This window comes from Buteo buteo, chromosome 19, assembly GCF_964188355.1.
Source record: "Buteo buteo chromosome 19, bButBut1.hap1.1, whole genome shotgun sequence".
In the NCBI taxonomy this organism is placed as follows: domain Eukaryota; kingdom Metazoa; phylum Chordata; class Aves; order Accipitriformes; family Accipitridae; genus Buteo; species Buteo buteo.
In genome coordinates, this window is record NC_134189.1 from 7,271,646 (window position 1) to 7,291,955 (window position 20,310).

The 20,310-nt window shown below is 42.6% G+C and overlaps 1 protein-coding gene across 1 annotated transcript in view; it reads right to left on the reverse strand.

The window, feature by feature from the left end:
* The window catches only part of CHPT1 (choline phosphotransferase 1), a 23,331-nt gene extending 4,563 nt beyond the window's left edge, over nucleotides 1-18,768 (reverse strand). Inside the window, exons 1-6 of the mRNA XM_075051504.1 lie at nucleotides 18,456-18,768; nucleotides 8,927-9,074; nucleotides 7,735-7,876; nucleotides 4,129-4,213; nucleotides 2,418-2,549; nucleotides 1,886-2,044 (exon numbers count right to left, since the gene is read on the reverse strand). Coding sequence (XP_074907605.1) covers nucleotides 1,886-2,044; nucleotides 2,418-2,549; nucleotides 4,129-4,213; nucleotides 7,735-7,876; nucleotides 8,927-9,074; nucleotides 18,456-18,698 — 909 coding nt within the window. The 5' untranslated portion in view covers nucleotides 18,699-18,768. The remainder of the gene's footprint in view (nucleotides 1-1,885; nucleotides 2,045-2,417; nucleotides 2,550-4,128; nucleotides 4,214-7,734; nucleotides 7,877-8,926; nucleotides 9,075-18,455) is intronic.
* Nucleotides 18,769-20,310: the final 1,542 nt, after the last annotated feature.

The window sequence follows — 20,310 nt, forward strand, 5'->3', positions numbered from 1 at the left end:
TATCAATTGGTATTTTTTGATACAAGAAACATGTTCCTGTCCTTCTGTAGTATGTTACATCTATACCAGTGCATTTTAGATATTTGCAGGTGTTCCCCACTTTATTTTTTTGGTGCTGTATTTGAAGGGTAAGACTCTGCAAGTGTATTACAGAAAATTAATACTATTCACTTGAAATGTTGTTTACAAGTCTAACTTGAAAATTTTGGCTTTACCTAGCCAAAAGCTAACTAGAAACTAGGCTTTTGCTTAGGTGACAAGACTTGTATTCAGTGTTTAGTAGAGATAGCGATGTACGCAGAGACGCTTTACAGAATGACCAAGAGAAGAAGAAAGATTACTGGGGAGGGAATCTCTTCCCCACACACACCTTGATCCTTCCATATTTAGCATTCTTAAAGACAACTTAAGCTCACCTTTAATTGAGAGGCAGAAAAAGGGTTTTGTAAGAAGTTGGAGACCTAACAGAGGACAAATGAAGGGTCCATACTGGGAAGCTCAAAAGTGGCAGAAGGAAAGTAGCCTAGGTGCCAAGTTTGCCATAAGAAATCTCCCTGTCATTCCTTGTTTCCATGCATTGTGGACACTTGGCAAATATGATTAAAGTACTGAGAGGTTCCTGTGAACAAAAGTGGTCTCAGCATAATATAAATCATGTTCAACTCTATGCTGAACAGCAAAATTCACAGAAAAGCCTGTGAGTGTCCCAGTCTAAAGACGGGACAAACCGCAAAGGCTTACATCCAGAGGAGAGCTGACAAAGGCTTCCACTCTAAGCTAAAGATGCATCTCTCCTGCTAAAGGAATCTGCTGCAGGGAGCAATTCCTGGCTCGCATCTGGCATGATGTGCAACAGCTATGCAGGGTTAGCGCCCATCGAGCAGCTCTTGCACATCCACACAAACTGCACAGACCTTGGCTCATGTCTCCACGGGGCCTCGGACCTTGTTCATGCCTTAAGTTTTTACTGCAGTTTGCTCGCTCTGGAGTGCCTGAAGGACAAGGCCTCCTGAAATAGTATCAGAAAACTGTGAGAGCTAAACCCCCCAAATCCTTTCCCCGCTACCTTTACAGATTTGCCTCTGGAGCAGACTACCCTCAAAGCTACACATAAAGCTTCAAGGGAAACATGGTTTGCTCAGAAGTGTCCATGAGTGAGTTGACGTACATACAGCAATGACTGCTGGTTACAAAGACCCAGGGGTCCTCTGAAGGAGCAAGGGAGCCAAGGTGTTTGACAGAATAGATGAACTGCCTCAAGTTCAGTCTTAAGGGTTCAGTCTTATCAGCATTCTCTCTCTTGAACCAAGTTAGCAGCTCACTAGGTGAACTCCTGCTTAGCAACAAAGTCTGTAGAATACCTGTTTTCTACATGAAAAATGTCATGCTGGGGGGCAGGGAACCAGCTGGCCGGATTACTGTTGTTAGCAAATATGTAGAGTAAGGCAGATTTTTCTTTTTTTAATCCATTGATGACGTTTTTAATTACCAAAGAGATAAAGATGGAAAAGTTTATCTCTTTGTTTTAATGATTAAAGTAAATTCCTATTTCAAAGAATTAAATCAGAAGTCACAGCACTGTTAATAAGGCTCGAGAGACCACAGTTACGATGTTAAAGACAGACAGTATATTTCTAGGAGTAAGTGAAACAAAGCTGAAAGTTCTAACCAGTACATTCAACAATAAGTACGTGTTTACGTCAGTGTCATATATAATCTCTCTGTAGGAGCCTGAGTCTAGTTCAGTGTCTTGGCCATAATGAAACTGGTAATATGGTGGCAGAGCAGAGTGGCAAAACTTGCATGGTGCCCACTGATTCAGCAAGCGTTAAGCCAAGAACCAGTTTAGTTTTAGGAGGTTTAGGACTGAAACAAGATTACTTACCACCAACTTCTGTGAGATTTTAGCATTCACAAATCCAAATGTCAAGACATACAGGCAAGAATGTTTTTCAAACAGCTGAGTTGTAGACTTTTTGTAGATCATAATGGCCAGTGTGATAAGTAGTCCAATGTGCAGGCCTGGTGAAAGAACACTTGTTCCCTGAGATACAAATGGACAGAAAATTTGTCTTAGGCTTCAGTCACATGGTAAGGTCCAGATTTTATATATATTGCAAATACCATTAAACAAAACCAGTTGTCAAAACTCAGGGAAAGTCCATTAGCATTATGCCAATGCTATTAGCATCCTTTGCAGTGACCGCTAATCAATTTTGTAAGAAAATTCATTGCTGGTTCCTGTGACAGAAGAAATCCAGTAACAGGCGGAGAGAAGGTAGATAATGAAGTCTTTGCTTTAGCCATCCAACACTCATATGCTTGTCTGCTTAAATGCTTACACAGGTAAAACCCTTATGATTGTCTGAAATGCAATAAATTATTCAAACCTCATTCAGATTTTTAAAGTAACTTACTGCTATTGTAGATCCATTCTTTCCAACCCCTCCACCAAAGATGACACGGAAGTAATTGAAAAAAGAAAGTGCTGTTCCGCACAGTATGCCAAAAACTGCAAAGAACTTCAGTTCTAAGCCCACCAAAGGGACCTTAGCAGGAAAAACAAAATAAAGATATTAAAAGTTAAGGATAACACCTTTTTTAAAAAGTTATTTTAAAATCTATTGATATCTACTAAACAATTGTTTTATTTAAACTCTCACTTTCCCAAGAACAAGCTTAGGAGGACAGTGTTTGGAATTTGTTTCCTTACTAAGGAGACGACAAATTTCTTTTGTAATGTTTAAACTCATCTTTTGAGTACTTAAGTTCTGGTCTTGTAATTCAGCTAGATCTTACTGTGTTTGTTCTTACGATGTTCTTCAAATATTTTTACTACATAAGCAAAAACTTGACACAGACTATGCATCACCAAGGCACGGGAGTGGGGAGAAGGCTAGTTCCTTCTATTTCACTGGGTAACACAATACTGAACCACAGGAAACACAAACGCCATCTGCCTGCTTTGTGTTTTGGTACATGTTATTTGTATGCTGTATCTTTGCATTTAGAATAGTCTCCAGATACAAATTTTAATTAAACAGTTACCTTTCAGAATCAATTGCAGTTTCAAGGAAACTTCCAAAGGCAGCAGAGGATTTAAAAAAAAGAAGTAGTAATAAATTGAAACCATTGACTATATTTTTGAATATAGATTGTTTTGAGATACAGCATAACTACCACAGATTTTAATACTGAAGAAAAATAAATCATAATTGAAGTCTAATGCACCTACTTTATTTTCCAACATGAAAATAAGCTGTTTGAAAATAGAACAAAAGCATCTTGCAAGATGGGGAAAAGAAACAGATTTAGCTAAACAGTTCTTAATTGCTGAGTAAACTCGTGAATTAATTTGAATTACTTGGTGGTTTATATTTAGATTAATTTGCATGGGTTACAAATAGCGTGGAATGGTCTCAGCTCTTCCCTGCACTACAACCGAGAGGAACTATACATTTCTGAGTAAAGACCCTAGAAAAGATGAAGGTGTTAGTCTAATATACTTTTGATACCATCCAATAAAGTACATCTTTAAAGATCAGAATAAAAGCCAGAGATAGGGAAATGCTTTTGGACAGAAAACAGTTCTTTAAATATAGATATTTACATTTACATCAGCTGTGACATAAGTGTTAAAAATCAGTACATCTCTATCGGCACATAAATGTGGATTACTTAACCAAAAACCCCCTAACTTCATCCCCTAATTTTGTTAGATTAAAGCATTTAATCTCGAAATTTTAAAATAAAGCATCCTATAAATCATTTAACTGAACAGAAATGTATGTCTTACAATAAAATATACAAAACAAAGAAAACTAGAAGAAAAACTATTTGTTAAAGCTTAAGTATTATTAGTTCCAGATCAGAAGTTTACATATGGCAGATGGGGTCTTTTTTCCTCTACATAGCTCTAAATTTGTGTATACAAAGTCACACCATTATACCCAAGTTAACTACAACATCAAAATAACCTACATTTGTACAATAAGCTAAAACAGAACATTAGACAACTAGTAGGTGTTGATGGTACCTGCACAGGAGAGCTTCAAATACCATAGGAACTGTGAACACTTAACAGGAACAGAATACTCAACAGGAACTCTGAATACTTAATATGCTTACCTTATAGTCCCATATTGCTGTGCCACCATACGCAGATATCAAGAGCAGCATTGTTATGGCTATCTGAACTTCAGTGACATCAACTCTATGAAGGAAAAAAAGGGAGATTTAGTTAAAGAAAAGGTCTTTTTGCTGTAAGGCAGGTGAGGGAGGAAAATCAAAAAACACTGACTTTAAATTATCTCCTTAAAAGTACTTCAAATTACTTCAATGTATACAGAATATGATTTTCCTTGACTGAGAAAGATACTCTATATGGAGGCACACATCTTTGGTTAAGATTTAAAATTAAACCTATACTCCTTATCTAGAGCAAGCTACATGTAATTCTAATGGGGGAAAATCTTTAATGAATACATTGTTAATTATTTGTGAATTTTGTATAAACTTACAGAGTTGTTGCTGTATAAGCATCAAAACAAAGTTTAAGGCAAGCTTATAGTAAATGCAATCAAACTTTTCCATTAAAAGCATGTATAGAAGTATGGACCGTGCAGGCTAGTACAGAAGGGATTTCTTTAAGCTATCATGTCATAAAAACTTGACAGATACAGCCTGCAAAACATGAGGGCAATATTTTGAGGTCTTAGTCAGTGGATAGCTAAGCATCTGTCCTGTTTCAGAGGACATATAATTGATATCTTGCTTTTTTCCATAAAAAAAAAAATTAAAATAGGTGGCTTTGAATGTACCCTGAAGTCTAGACTCTGCATTCTACCTTTTTTATTCTCTGACAAGATAGCCAAACTCTTTCTGTATTTGATTGATGAAATGTTTTGAGAAGACCTGAATATATTAAAAAAAAAGTTAAGAGGCTCAACAGAAAGAATTGCTATTTTCAATAAAGCTTTAAAATAAATAAATAAATAAATAGTGCACAGCTAAGTACTGTTTATGCTACTGAAGGTTTTGAGACAGTTACCTGATCTCTCTACTGAAGTCACCAGCAAGCAGTGACAATGGATGTTTAAAATACAACATTTCCTTAAGCAGTTAGAATAAATTTGCTGTATTATGACCAAAGTCAACATGTATTATTACTTGCTTAGCACATGAACTGTTTGCACACATAGGAATCAGCTCTTGGCTAATGGAAAACATTTATCTGATCTTGATAATTACAGTAACATTGAACTCTTCTTTCATCAGAAAGATAGTGATAAAATGTGCTAAGTTTCATCACAAGCTTCAGACTCTTAGTCTTAGAAGAGCCAAAGTTTAAGCTGCAACTAGACAAGCTGAGGTGCTCATCACTGGCCAAAGCCGTTGGAATGTGTAGTCCCCTCCTTACGCCATTGCGCTCCCTCACTTGTACTAGCTGTTGTGAACCAGTTCAGCTTGCTAGCCTAGCGTAGGTTTTTCATCTTCTGCCCGTTTCATGAACTGGCTTGAAGTCAAGTGACAAAGTCTGTGCAGGGGGAAACAAGACAGTGGTGCTTTTTCCACTAACTGCTGGGCTTTTCCCCCTCTACCAGGGATGAAGTGTTACATCTGCCCAGTCATTGCTGTAGCTGCACACTGAACTTGTCGGTTACGTCACCCAAAAGCATCCACGTGCAAGTGTGCAGAGTTTGCACTCTGTACTATTAAAACCTAGATTTCTAAGCTGTACTGCACTTGCTGTTGCTGGTGGCAGGGAAGAGGCTCAGACTGGAAGTTGAGTCATTACATGTGCGAAAGTTTAGTACTTAATTTTACAGAGGCTTAGACTGTTGGTTGCAACACAGCCCAAATCAGAGTTCAAAGATTTTAATCAGACACTGTGTGGTAGGTATGCTGCGTAACCTGACAGTGGCACAGTACCCAGCTGCTCTGATCCTTCCTGACCACCAGCGCTAGGACTCTCTTGTCATTTGACTTCTAAAATCAAATGCTGCTAATTCAGGAACAGCATCAGTGAAAGCTTCCGTCCATGGGGTTATGTATTATCATATTTAGAGCAATATACTAATGCCTTCATTTAGACTCTCACCTCTGTGCTTAAAAGAAATAAAATTGTGAGCCTTGAAAAAAACTCTGACCTGTTTTCACTACACACAAATAGTTACCTTGGAGAAAAGTTGTGTCTATTTAACTTCAAACCGTAAGCGTGGAACACCAGGCCATTCCGAACTGCTTGTACAATGCAGTATCACTGTATTTAGGTAGAAGCCATTAAGTTTTTAATGAAGAAATTTTTATGTGGTATAGGAGTCTTGGCATCTTCCTGATGTAAGGAAATCATTCTCACATTTTATGCAGGAACAAAAGGCACAGAAAAGCAATCAGGTATGCAAAATCCCAGAGCTCACGGCATAGTCCGTATCACTTCAGTGCCAACCACTGTCATGTATGGAAATTATCCTATTTCAGCCATCACTCTAAAGCATCTATTTTTGTTTACAGTACAAAATATCCTTTAAAAAAAGTAGGATGGGTAGGCAGGTAGAAGAGTTATATTTTGTGTGGTAAAATGCATTATCAGCAAATAAAAAAAGGAGCTCTTAGCATTGCCACAGAGATAGCTTTCTTTTGATACAGACATCGAACAGTATGCAAGGATAGCTGATCACAAGCCTGTGTGCCCAGTGATACTCAGATTTGCTAATGTGCTTCTTGCAGGTCAGAGCTAAGTAGGACTACACACAGGTGACATAGCAAGTGACTAGGATTAGCAGGAGAATAGCCTTCATCTATCACATATTTCCAGTTTTGCTGCCACAGAAGTCTCTGATCTTTTCCTCTTTTCAGAAATTGTTACTAAAGTGCAGCTCATTGTTTAAAAACAGCAAAAGGCCATGGCTAGGCACCACCACAGCTGCAGGAGGGTGCAGCAATCCCCGCACTATTAGAAGTTAAATTGAACTTGTTATCTTCTACGTGAATGTCATGACTCCTTCTCCTACACTGCAGTGAGAACAGATGAAATTTCTACAAAGTCATGAACAGCATCACAGCAATCTCTAGAACTGTGACCTAACACAAAACCTGAAGGACATCAAAGCCAGTATGAGTCAGATTAAAAGTAAAGCCCCCCCCCCCCCCCCCAAAACCTGGGGTAATTCTTCAAGCACTATCATAGCTCTGTGGAATGCCTTGCCAAAGGATGCAATGGATGCAGAGTTCATTCAAAGGAAGACTGAAGATGTCTATGGAAGGGAAACCCATTAGCAGGGGAATTTCTCTGAAAATGCATGTCGGTCAGAGTCCCCCGGGCTGAAACTGTTCTGTGGCTGGGAGATTACGAAGGGAGGTACCGTAAATGCTTGCCCTGTCCCTACTCCTACACAGAGCACATGTTTACACTGCAGGCGGGACTTCTCTGGCCTGAGCCTGCATAGTGCTTGTATGGATTTTGAGAACAAATCCGTAGATGAAAGAGCCAAACACATGCACACAAAGCACATACAGCTTAAATCAGCTGCTAAAAGAACAAGTCCTCTACTCAGTATTATGCACAGTTTTAGAATTCTTGACAGGTAAAACACAAGTCTGCTAGGGTGGAAGGGAGATGAGGAAGAAGGTGAGAGGTAAAGAGAGCAGGGAGAAAACAAAGAAGAAATGGAAATCAGGTAGCTAGCAGTCTCAGACATTAAGCAACATGTACTTCTAAAGATACCTACTTACTTTCCAAACCTTAGTATGCCTGATACATATGTCTGCCAGTGAGCAGAATAGAACATGAACAGTCCCACAAAACAACAGAAAAACAACCAGTCAGGATTTGTTCCTAGTCGGATTGCTATGCAGGATCCAAGGACAACAAAAACTGAAAAGCAGAAATGAACATGTTAGTCATATAACCTCTTTGCTGGTAGTTAAGAGAAATAAAAAAAAAAAAATCACAAGGCATTTTACATCACTGTAACAAAGTAATGACATGACTGATACTTTACTGAGTAGCTAACCTCAGGGACAGTCCTGGCAGGAGACACCGAAACACAGGACTCTCTTCTTCTAAGTGAGGGCCCTGCCTTCTAGCCTACAGTGGTCATTCTCCCTTCTTCGGGCCTTGTCATCTCGTGTTCTTTGTAACACTGACAGCTCCAACTGAAAAGCCCAGCTCAGAGAAGCTAGTAGTTGCATTTCTCTGGGAAGTGAGGCATAAAGAATGTACCAACTCACAGGGCAAATGTTTCAGCCGTTAAGATTTTATAGAAGTACAGGCACTGCCACCAACAGCAGCTAAGTTATGGAAAGTAAAACTGAGCAAGGCTTACTTTTTAAGGACTCCAAATCAACTTTTTTTAAACTCATTCTTCTAAGGAATATAAATTATCGTTCTCCTAAGTGCCAGGCTGGATGCCCTATTACCAAACTGATATTTTGGCACCTCACTCCTAAAGTGGAATCCTTGGTTTCACATGCCAGCATCGGTCTTTTAGGTCCTTAAAATCCTTTATTAGGCAATCACCTGCACCCCACTGGAAAACACAGGCTATGTATAGTAAAGAATCTCTGAGCATGCTGTTACAGAATTCTTTGTTCACCATTAGGTCATTCAAAGAACACTGTACGTGAAGATGCAGAGTAAGAGCAGAACACATGTTACCCAATATGTGCCAGACGTACTTCTGGAATATCCTCCCTGATACTGGTCAGGGATGCAAAGGTCAGGGGCAGTCTTGGCTGCAGTGACCAGGAGATGGTGAAGTTCTCCTAAAAGAAGGGAACATGCTGACCCTGCTCTGAGCAGGGGGTTGGACTAGATGATCTCTAGAGGTCCTTTCCAACTTCAACAAATCTGTGCTTAATCAGCTCCTCTTGAAAACAGGTAACTTTTTTAAAACTAGGATGGGTAACAGTAGGTTAAGGCTACCTGTGGAAATAGAGTCGCAACCATGATCAAAGAGTTCTCCTAGAGGAGAACTACTGTTTGTTCTTCTGGCTTGCTTCCCATCAATGGCATCCAGAGACTGGTAGATAAAAAGTCCTAATGCACCCAAGATGTATGCCCAAAAAGGTGCCTGAAAGAGATTCACATATAAGGTCACGAGGCAGTTCCCAATTTCTTAGCTGATCATCTATTTCATTAAAGGTAGAATACTATTCACCACAAAACTATACTACATTGTGCTATTTGTTAGTTAAACAGACAAACCAAATTCCTTGCGCTAGTCTACATGAATTGTAGTAACTACTATAATGAACTATTCCAGATACACCAGTGAAACACAGGTCCTTCTATTTATTAAAAAAAACCCAAACACAAAAAACCCCACCCAAAAAACTTTAACCTCTCTTCTGCATCAGCTGACTTTTTTCCACCTTAAAACCACAGTATTTCTATAATTATTTGTATTCTTTGTACTGAAAAATGTTACAAAAATAAAAGTAATCTTTAAAAAAGAAAGTACGAGCAAGGCACTTACTAACGTTCTCAGCAGTTTATGTGATAGATGCTTAGATGATTTACAACATAGATATAAAAACCCATTACATTTTACTAAATAAAAACTTCAACTTTTAGGGAAAGAGATTTTTTCCAACATACAAAAATTGACTACATAGGCACTTTGGACAAGAGTTTAAAGAAATTAAGTAATTCACTAAATATGAAGGAGCAACTGTCTACTTAACATAGACTATCAGAGTTTCAAAACAAGCTGTGAATCAGTTACATTAATACCAGTCTTAGGTTCAAAGGAACTGTCCTACAGTATTACCTTTCAAAAGGATTATTTTCACACTCACAGTCAGCATGTCTTTGTCTAGGAATTAGTTTTTACTAAAAATTACTTATAACACCTTTTGAACAAAGCACAGGTAACATTTTTGCCTCAAGTAGTTTCCGGTGGTATCCTTAACATTTAGAAACACTGTTCACGAAAAAAGTCAAAGTTAGGTATAAATGCTGGAAATGCAACTTGCAGGTTAAACAAGTGAACGGCCACAGGCTGAGTCACAGAGCTGAATCCTTTCCCACTCCCAGGTAAGGGACAGCTGCTGTGGCTCTACACCTCTGCAATTCCTCTCCTGCAGCACAAACAGACCAACGTGATTACATGTATTTCCTAAGTCCAGTAAAGGCTATTAAGCAGATTTAGACAACAGATCAAATCTCAGCTCACTGAGATTTGTCCACACTTGTATAAACCCAGTGTCAGAGCTGGGGGGAAAAAGGAAAAACAACAGCTGTCCATCAGTTCATAGGCAGGGACAGGAGAAGACAGCAATAAGAATGCAGATGAGTTGAGCTGCTCCTCCAGACGTTCTGTTTTCTCATCATCATTATACTCACTGACTTGAGTTAGGAAAAGAAAAAAAAAAGTATGCCTCCAGTCAGACTGATCAAAACACACATCATTCCCAAGAACCAGCATGCTTAAGGAAGGTTCAATTCTGAACAGCTTTTTTGCTGTTATTTAAGACTTCCTCATGTATTCAAGGCTGGCTGATACACTATATGTTATCGCTTAGTTTTGTGCTCTTAATATGGAAACAATATTGTCAGCAAATTTATGATTTTCCTGCTACCCAGTATTTGGATAATTTCATTAACAAAACATTTGCACCAATTAAAGTCAAACGGTTGCCTGCTGTGTCCAGCTTTGAAGTAAAAGACAGTCAAAGAATTAGGGATTCCAGCTGTAGGTGAGAAGTCTGGATTTGTATGGACATAGAAATCTAGAAAACTTAGAAAATTCTTCAAAACTGGCAAGGCTGTCTTTCCCCTTCATCCAAGGAAACTAAGAAAAATTGTAATCGCAGATCATGTTGGAAGCCTTGAGCAGGTGAAACAGGATGAGTAGATATTCTCATTCCAATGGACATTTAACATGCTGGTATCTGAGACCACCACCCCCCCCGCCGCCCCGAGATCACACTAGAGAAATCCAGGTCAAGTGATGACAGCAATATGTTTGATGTTTACCAATGGAATTAGTCAATTTATTTAGGTTTCTTCTCCCTTGTTAGTGCAATTAAACAAAGGAATTTTGTGTTGGGGGATGGGATTAAACCAGGGAATGAGTTCTCAGCCAACTTTTGAAAAAGTTTCTCTCCTCTGACAAAGGGGAAAGGACAGAGCCTGTGGACAGCAGGAGATGCCTACTGCCACCCTGGGTTTGCAGATCACGTGGAGGAACGGAGAACTCAGGGGCCTCTCCTGGCTCAAGCTCACTTGGTCAGACGTTCTGCAGGGAGGCAGCAGCTACCTGGCAGCCCCTGTTCTTGCTCTCCACCTTTCCAAAACAGAGGGTTGTCAGCCATTGCTCAGGTATTTCAGGACATAAAAGCACAGTTAGGACCCCCATTGAAGCTAAGATCATTTCACTTGTGATATAATCCACATACTAAAGCTACCACAGTACCTATACTGGCTTATTCAGGATAACTTTGTTGTATGGAGAATAACTGATACTGCTCAAACAAGGCCGCTCCTCACACAGACCTATGAATGAAGCATTATGAGCAGAAAGGCTAGGAGAAACCACTGGTTTCACTGTAGTCCTTTAAAGTAGTATTTTAAAGACATTTCCAATTTTATCACCGATACTACTGAGAACTGCCACAAAGGTAATCTGCAGCGTTTTACAAGGCGTCCTTACTGTGACATACTTCTACCAGTTACGAAATGATGGCTTGAGATCTATCAAAACTTGTCACGCTAATCCCTGGATTTTGGTAAGTAAACCAGGCCAAACCTGGCAATTCTGTCTAGGACACTACTGTTTTTTTGGTTGCATTAGGCTCCCCTCCTTTTGCAACCATCTACCTATAACTGAAATAGATTTTAGTTTGCTTTAAAGTCATCAGGTTCTCCAAATCACGGACAGAAGTAGACTGTATCCAGTGCTAAATATGCTAGCCAAATTCCTTACCCACTCTGCATTCACCCCCCGCAGTGTGGGGCACATCACCAATTAAGTCAAATGCCGGAGCGTGGGCATTTTCTTATTTAACTGAATCATTTCCATAATTGAAACACCAGTCAGGAACAGAAATCTGTTATGGCACTTTTTTTTTTAATCATTAGCCATAGTTCTGTATGCCATATGCTGGTATTATCACAGTCTTTTGACATGCAACCTCCATGAAGTATAGCCTCAATTCTAACCAAAACACAAGGCTTGCATGCTAGTTACTGTAGTTAGTTTATGAAAGTTTCCATAACCCACAGAACATGATGCAAGAATTCCTGTTCGAGGTCACATTGTCTACATTTACCTTACCTCAAAACAAGTGTAACACTTTAAATGTAAAAATAAACAAATAAATCAGCTTCAACTCAAACTTCTCATATTAGGTCTTTTTGACAAAGCAATGGCTTTTGTCAAGTTGCAAGTTATAGTACAGGTATAATCATTAAGTCTGCTGATCCAAGTCTGTTTGCATTAGCTCCTGCTGGGACAAATCAAAGCAACGGTCCCCCCAGACTCCGAAACTAAAACGCTCTGCTCCTTGATGATCTGGAAAGAGGGCAAGAGTTTCCATCCTCTTCCCAGTAAGGATCATCTGTATCCATTAACACCTGTAGCGGATGCATCTATATCCCCACGGTTGCGGAAAAGGGAAGAAGATCCTAGTAAGAATAAGGGAACAGGTGTCTGAGAGAGCTTAGAAACACAATCTGGAGCTTTTCATCCCTAGGCTGTCAGTTCAAATTTAACCCAAAGTGGTAATAACCAAAGGTCACTTGCGATCAACTATGCTTTTAGCAGATTAAATGAATGCTCTTTAATTGGTAAAATACAGTTTTCTAAATCACCGAAGGTGCACAGAGGTTTCCAAATTCCCTAATAACCACAGATTCTCTCTGCCGTCCAACCTCTCAATACAGCTACAGCTACTATCTCCTCTGCCTTCTCACATGCCTGGCTCTCCATCCAGGGATGTCCCCTGCTGGCTTCCCACGCTGGACCCAAGTAGTTTGCAAATTAGAGAAGTGGGAGCATCTGAGAATGCTGACATGGCTGACAGACTCAGCAGAAAGGTCAGGAGGCTCCCAATAATCATCAGCTTTTCACTGATGAGGTGTTTATTATCTCTGCCCAAAGTTATATCCTGTCCAAGCAAATGTATTATTTGGCCAGAGCTAGATGCTATTCTCATGGAACTAGAAGAGAACACAAACCTGGGGGAAGGGGGAAGGAGTGGGGATACTTCTCTGCTCCAGTTAAAAAGGATGTCTGAAAGATGATACAGCCCCAGAATCTTGTCACACACAGATTTGGTACAGCAGGTCTAGCCATCTACTGAACCAGAGGGTGTCAAAACAAAACCATGTGCATATAGTCTTTGACAGGTATGCGTGGCATGCCTCTCCTTCAGGAAAAAGTGTAGGTTGAGCAGCAGTCCTTCTTCTTCTGCTTCTGTGATTCCACCCCACAAAAGAACATGGACAGCTGCAAAAGACTACATGTGCCAAGGACATCCCTTACCACTTATTTCAAGCAAAGCTCTCAAGCCCAGAGGGTTCAACAGCCCAAAATCTTGCAATATTTAAAGATTCAGCCCCCCCTTAATTACTCATCACATTTAGTCATAATCTCACTTCTTCAATCCACAGCTACTAATTTTGCCCTGGTTTGCATGGTCCCTCTCTGGACCAGATCCAGAATAGAGAGAGACATTTTTACTGGACTCCCTCCCTCGCTTCTGTTCAGCACAAAGCACTATGTACAATCGTACTAATAGCAGGAGAAGGGAAGGGCCTATTTAAACCTTCATTACAGCATGAGGAGAGGACAGGGAGGGGAAAAAAAAATAAAATCAAATAATCATACTATAGCCCAAGTGCATTTCATGTGCACCAGGATCTCCTTGCCTTCCTTTAGCATCCTCCTCTCCTCAACAAGCTCCCTCTGAAAGATCTCCCATCCTTCTGCGTCGGGGTTTCGGAACCTTTGCTGTCTTACTTTATGCCAAATACCTTTTTCTCCCATTCACTACTGAGTGGTCTGTTCTTCACTCATGGGTATTGGCTGGATTTCCCACCCCTGTCAGTGCTTCACACTTTTCCTCTATCAGGTCAAGGGCTTAATGCTTCTTCCTTCACATCCCCATGCCCCAGCTCACACCAGCTGTTCCAGTTCACCCTCTTTTCTACTTCTCTCTCCCACAAAGCTTAGTTGTCCCCTTGCAGTTTACATGATGTCATGCCTGTCAGTATCTTCCCCTCATTTCCCCTCTTACAGGAAAAAACTCAAGACAATCCCTCTTTCAGTTTAAAAGGAGGTGTGGGGTTTTTTTGGGGGGGTGGGTTGGGGGTGTTGGGTTTTTTTTTAAGGGAGTTTTTTAAAAAGAGAGAGAAGCAGTGACAGCACCTAGCCAACATTCCTCTCCCTCCAAACAGTTAATAGTAGAGCTAGCTGGAGTCACCTAGACCCTCCCCTGCTTTTTGGTCTCCCTAGACATATGGCTTCCTAAACAGCATAGATCAGCAAGATCAGCTTTTATAAATTCACTGCACCATTTCTTAAACAATTCTACAGACCTAGCCACCACAGGCCTCCCTTGCCTCTCTCTGCTTTCTGCATGAGAACCCTTGAGCCCCTGCCCCCTTTTCCCATCACCGCCCAAACTGCAAATCCATAATCCATGCTCTGCTCTTCCCGTCTTCCCCTATTCCCAGTAACCTCCAGGAAATTATAGACAACAGGAACAAAGGCTTTAAAAAACCCCAAATAAATGAGACATGATGGAACCCATGAAGTTGACAGCAAGCAGGACAAGTCTTTATCACTGGATGACATCTAATCTGATCAGTTTGGGGGGCTCTTTGCTTAGATCCTGCTGTAAATGCTACAAGATTTTTTTTAAAATAGATAGAAATTCAATACAAAGTAATTATTACTGTTAGCATGAACTTCTGTCCTAAAATTCTAGCTTCCTATGCTATTTCAGAGAGACCTGTGTCTAAGCTTGAAGGATTACCAAAGCCAGGCCCCTCCACAAGCAACCATGAAAGCAGCAGGATCAGTGTTTCCTTTCTCCCTTTGAAAAGGACAGAGAATTATGTTTAGTCAGTTTTCTTCCTAGTATTGATGCAAGCTAAAAAAAAATAACATGTCAGTTTCCCTAGAAACTGAGAGGGTATGAGAGATTCACCTGCAAGACCTAATGAAGTAACTGTAGCTACTTCAGAGAAGTCAGCTGGCAGTAGAGCAAAATAGTTCACTGTCAAATGGGGATAAAATGGAAATCCTCACCTAAGAAGTCCTCCTTTTACACTCTAATGCAGCAAATACACACTGTTCATACTTCAAGTCGGTAAAACTTTTCATTCCTAAATATTTTATAATTAGTATTAAAAAAAGGAAAAGAAAAGAAAAAAAAAAAAAAACAGCCTGCAGTCATAGCGAAGAAGGTATTTCAGCCCTCCACAGAACATGAAATGTGCAGGTAGTGTCCTCCCCAGCACCACACCTGGTGTAGCAGTCCCGGGTATTATTTCTATAGATTACTGTCCTAAGTTACACAGAATAGGAAACTGGACAAACACTCTACAAAAAAATCTACGCACATGGATTTTAGTTACAACAGTGCTTGAGGGGTGCAGTCTGCTAATGGCTTAGCTACAAGTAAGAAGGCTTATGTTGAAATGTGCATTTACAGGAGACAGTGATACAACCCATGTTTCTACTAGACAAGGAGACATTACTGAAGCAGACAATATTTTATAAAGCCAAAACATATTGTGCTAGTCAGTAACAAAGTGGCTTTAGTGGCTACTCATGCTGATGAAAATAAAAAGAATAGTGTATAAGGAAATAACGGCTACACAGTAAGAGAACAAGGGAGCATTGTATGGTTTTAGACATTAATTGCATTAGCGGAGGGGGAAGTATTATTAAATTGTGGAATTCACTGCAATACAACATAATGGAATCTGAACGTACAAACAGGTTCAAAACAAGTAATTAAGAAGGCAAAATCATGAGGTGGAGGGTGCTTGTGGAGGAATAGATCCATCAGTTGCTGTTCTAGCAAGTAACCTGAGTAGAATCCCTTGTCAAGAAACCCCTAAACCACAGTCTTTGGACAGCTGGAAGGATATATCAGGGAAAGATCTCTTTTCTAGGCATCTGCTAGCAGCTATGCTCCAAGGGATTTCAGCTACCAGTCTTACTTGTTTCGGGTGGTTTGTACAAACATCAAGACTTCAGTGTTTTCAATAAAGGACTAATAGAAACGGCCCACTTAAAGACTGGTTAGGGAAAAAAAAACCACCACACAAACCAACTCTTAAGAAAACCCCACCTAAAACCCAAACCTGCTTATTATTTTATCCAAGCCTTCTATCCAGTGCTCCTACACTTCCACCAAGAGAATATAACAAGTTCTTGTTAGTCCATCAGGTAATCAAGACTTGTTCATGAGTGGAAGAGGTGGCTTGGCAGTATAGAGAGGTGATGTTGAAGTGTACTATGCTATTAGTTCAGCCTGTGATTCAATGACCTTTAACATCATTTTTAGTTCCACCTTCCCCCTAGCCCTTCCAGCCTACACATCCAAGTCAAAAGTACAAAGTAGATGTTACAACAGTACCTATAACACCTATTAGCGTTGCAACAGTTTTAGCTATTTTTATATTTTTAAAAAAGCCATCCAGAACCATGACATCTTAGGTGGAAGACAAGCTGAGTCATTAAACAAGCAGAAGAGAGATAATGATGCCCTAAGTGATGCAGAAAGAGAAGGTGAGGGCTATTCTCACAGCGCAGAGGCAAAAAAAATCCCAGGAGGATAAGGAGTCTGGCTTTACACTACATATTTATAAAGCATATACAGATATCTGAACAAGGAAGTTTAGTCCAAACTCCAGATTCTTATAAAATTCAGCTTCCACAATTAAAAAAAATAGTAAAGTTTCTAAAACTCAACCTAAGCTTTCCCAGAAGGAATGATTCCCTGGATGTCTGCAACACAACCTTCTTCTTTTTGTGCAAGAGTCCTCAAGGGAAAAATAACTTAAAATTTACTTTCTGCCTTTTTTTGCCTGAATAGCAAAGAGAAGCTAAAATGAACATCCAGACACATAGCTGGCAAACTAAGCTAAAGGTAGCAGTTCCACAAGCATTTTAATTCTCAGAGTGCCACTAGAAGACAATCTGCAGTTTCCAACCATTCACTCCCATCTCTATCCTCCCTTCTCCTACTGCCTGCAAGGCCACAGAGTGCCTCTACCTGGTGATGGAAATCAGGGAAGTGATCAGGTTAGACCAAAGCAAAGTTAATTTTGATCTGGATCAGCCTCCTGGTACGTCTGCCACAAACACCTCTGCTAACGCAAAGGGCAAAGTGACTAGAGAAAAAGAAGGGTTCTTCTGTCAACAGGAACGCTCACCAAAGTATATCTAAGTTATTAAAAAAACCTGACCAACTGCCACCTCTGCCTTAAGTTAGGATTTAAGCCCAGCAGAACACAGGAAAACAACAGCCAACCTTGAAGATATTTTACCTACACAAAGCAATTCTCCCCTGCTATTTCCCACCGTGAAGACTCTGCACTGGGACACCCGTAACAGGCTGGGAAGCTCCAACAGAACTCCTTAACTTGTCAGAGAAACCGTAGGCCACCCAGTTTAAGCGCCAGCAGCATCAGCCCACGTTAACAAGCCTGCTTTCCCTCCAGAAGCTAAAGCAATTAATCGTTTCCCACGCGAGGATGGGAAGCATCCAAGCTACTGTCAGCTAACAGGTCTGCAGCAGAACCGAACCTCGATTCCGAACTAAGCGGTGCCGAAGTGGCGTCAGTCACGCGGGGTGGCCAGCTCTGCCCTGCTCCTGGGCGCATCCCGTGCCCTCTCTCCTGGCCGGCGGCCCTCGTTACAGCCTTCCTCTCCAGAAGGGAGTTGACACAGCTTATTCTCCTTCCCAGCAAGCTGCCTGAGCAGAGGCACATGCGTGGGAGGTACGACGGTCCCCGGAGCAGGCCGGGCTCCCACGTTCCAGGGTCTCAGCTCGGCTCCACAGCCCCATCCAAGCCCCAGGCCCTTTCACCGGGACCTTTGGCCCGCGGAGGCGCCTGCTGGAACTCGCCCTTTCACGGGATCCCCCCCAACCTTTTGGGCATTCCAACCGTAACACCCCCCTCCAGCCTGACCCCCCAAAGAGTCACCCCCGGCATCACCGCTCCCCTGATTTCTCAGGGCAAACCCGCAGCGCTACCTTAGCCCTCCCTCCCGCGGGAAGGAGTGACCGGGCACCGCACCCCCGCAGCGGGACACGGGCCCGAGAGCTCCGTCCGGTTACCGGCAGGAGGTATTGGGGTGAAGGGGGGGGGGGGTCTCCCCCAGCGCCGGGCCGCCGGGCTGAGGCGAGGCCCTCGGCGGGAGGAGGCGGTGGCAGGCGGGAGAAGGGCTCTGACGGCGAGGAGGAGGGAGGCGGCGGCGGGCCGGTACCTGCTCGGTAGCGCTGGGGCAGCAGGCGATGAGCGGCAGCGCCGTCAGGCAGTTCAGCAGGAGGCCGCCCAGCGTGATGGCGTTGGGGGCCAACCCCAGCGGGACCTGCTCCACCAGCCAGGCCCAGTAGGGCTGCAGCCAAGGCTCCAACAGCGAGCGCCCGGCCGCGCTGTAGCGGTGCTGCTCCAGGCGCTTCAGCTGAGCCGGGCTGAGGGGCGTGGGCAGAGCCCAGCGCACGGCCATGCCGCGGGGGCCGCCGCCGCCGCTCGGCCGCGCACCGGACGGGACCGGGGTCAGGCCGCCGCCGCCGCCGCTCGGGGCGGGGCTGAGCTGAGGGCAGCGGCGGGAGGCGGAAGAGGCCGACGCCCAGCGGCCGTTCTGCTGGAGGGCAGCGGCCGCCGCCGCCCCTGAGGCAGCGAACGCGGGGCGGGGAGCCCTCGCCCCCGGCCCGCCGTTGGGTTTCCTCAGCCGGAGGGCACGGCTCCCTCCCTCCCGCGCGGCAGGGGCGCCGTTTCTAGGCCGGTTGTGGCGGCTGCCGGCGGCGGGGTGGGGGGGGAAACCCTTCGGTGGTCGAGGGGGTGCCCGCCTGCTGGCCGCCATTTTCCGCAGGCCCCTGGCCGGTGCTGGGGCCTGAGGTGGCGGGCCTGCGCGCCCACGGCTCGTCACTGCTGGACGCGGGCTGGGTGGGTTGAATCCCCCTCTCCCCTCTGAATTGCCTTGTTCATCTTATTAAAATAAGAGCTCGGGCAGCAGGAAACCTCCCTGCCCTCGGCAGGACGCCGCAGCTGTGTGTGCGGGGAGGTGATCCCCGGCGTATCGGGGCGGGCTGAGGTGTTACGGGGCACCTGAAGACTCTGTTATGCTGGATCGCCTTCACCTCCTTGACCTGCTTAGAGAAGGCGCTTCAAAACAAATAACGCCTTTTCAGAAATTGTGGCACGCCAGGTTATTTGAATTGGTCATGTGAAGGATTTTAGATGTATCGCTGATGCTCTAGGAAGGTATGAGGTTTTTGAATGCGGCCAAGGAAACATGAGCACTGTGCAGCTGTATGAAAGACAAAAAGATGAAGTAGAAAACATAAAAGACGGCCTCTAACAAGTATTATACACCCAAATGGCATCTTCTTGGAATCAGCAGTCCTTTTCTAAGTTATTATGTTGCGGGCCAGACGCTGCAGCTTTCTGGCCAGACAACAATTTCTTGGACAGAGCAATTCCCTGTTATCCCCAGTGAGCCGATTCCCTTTGTCTGATAACACGTTATTGAGTAGGTTTCTCTACTGCAAGGGTCAGGAATGCCTGACATGCAAAAAGGTGGTTTCAAAATCCCTTGATGTGGTATGTGTGTCCCAAACGCTATGTCATTTGTCTGCTGATTTAAGTTACAGCTCAGTAAATACAGTACAATATGGCAATTGGTATTAGGGACCAAACAGAGAAGAGAGGAACTGCCAGCAAAGGAGGGAGTAATACGTAATGTAATAAAGAGAGAGTCAATGACAGCCAACTAGAGAATGGCAAAAGGCAAGTGTGACAGCCAGATTCACAACCAGCCATATTGCCCGTCCATTGGAATCACTGGGTTTGGAAAAAGTTAAAATACTGTTTCTTTTAATACCCTGTGCATCGCTGTGGTCAATGAACGTGATGGTACTGGTATTTATGGAAAGATTGCTCAAGCTCTTTGTGATACCAAGAGGAAAATAAAAGGAAAACATTTTTTATGTTTTTAAGAATTATAACCGAACCAGTATTGCATCCATGTTCTTAATTATAAACTTAAGCAATTAGAAAGAATAAGGAAAAAAAACAGCTAGGAAAAAAAAGGGGCAGGGGGGAAGGTAAGTGGTGAT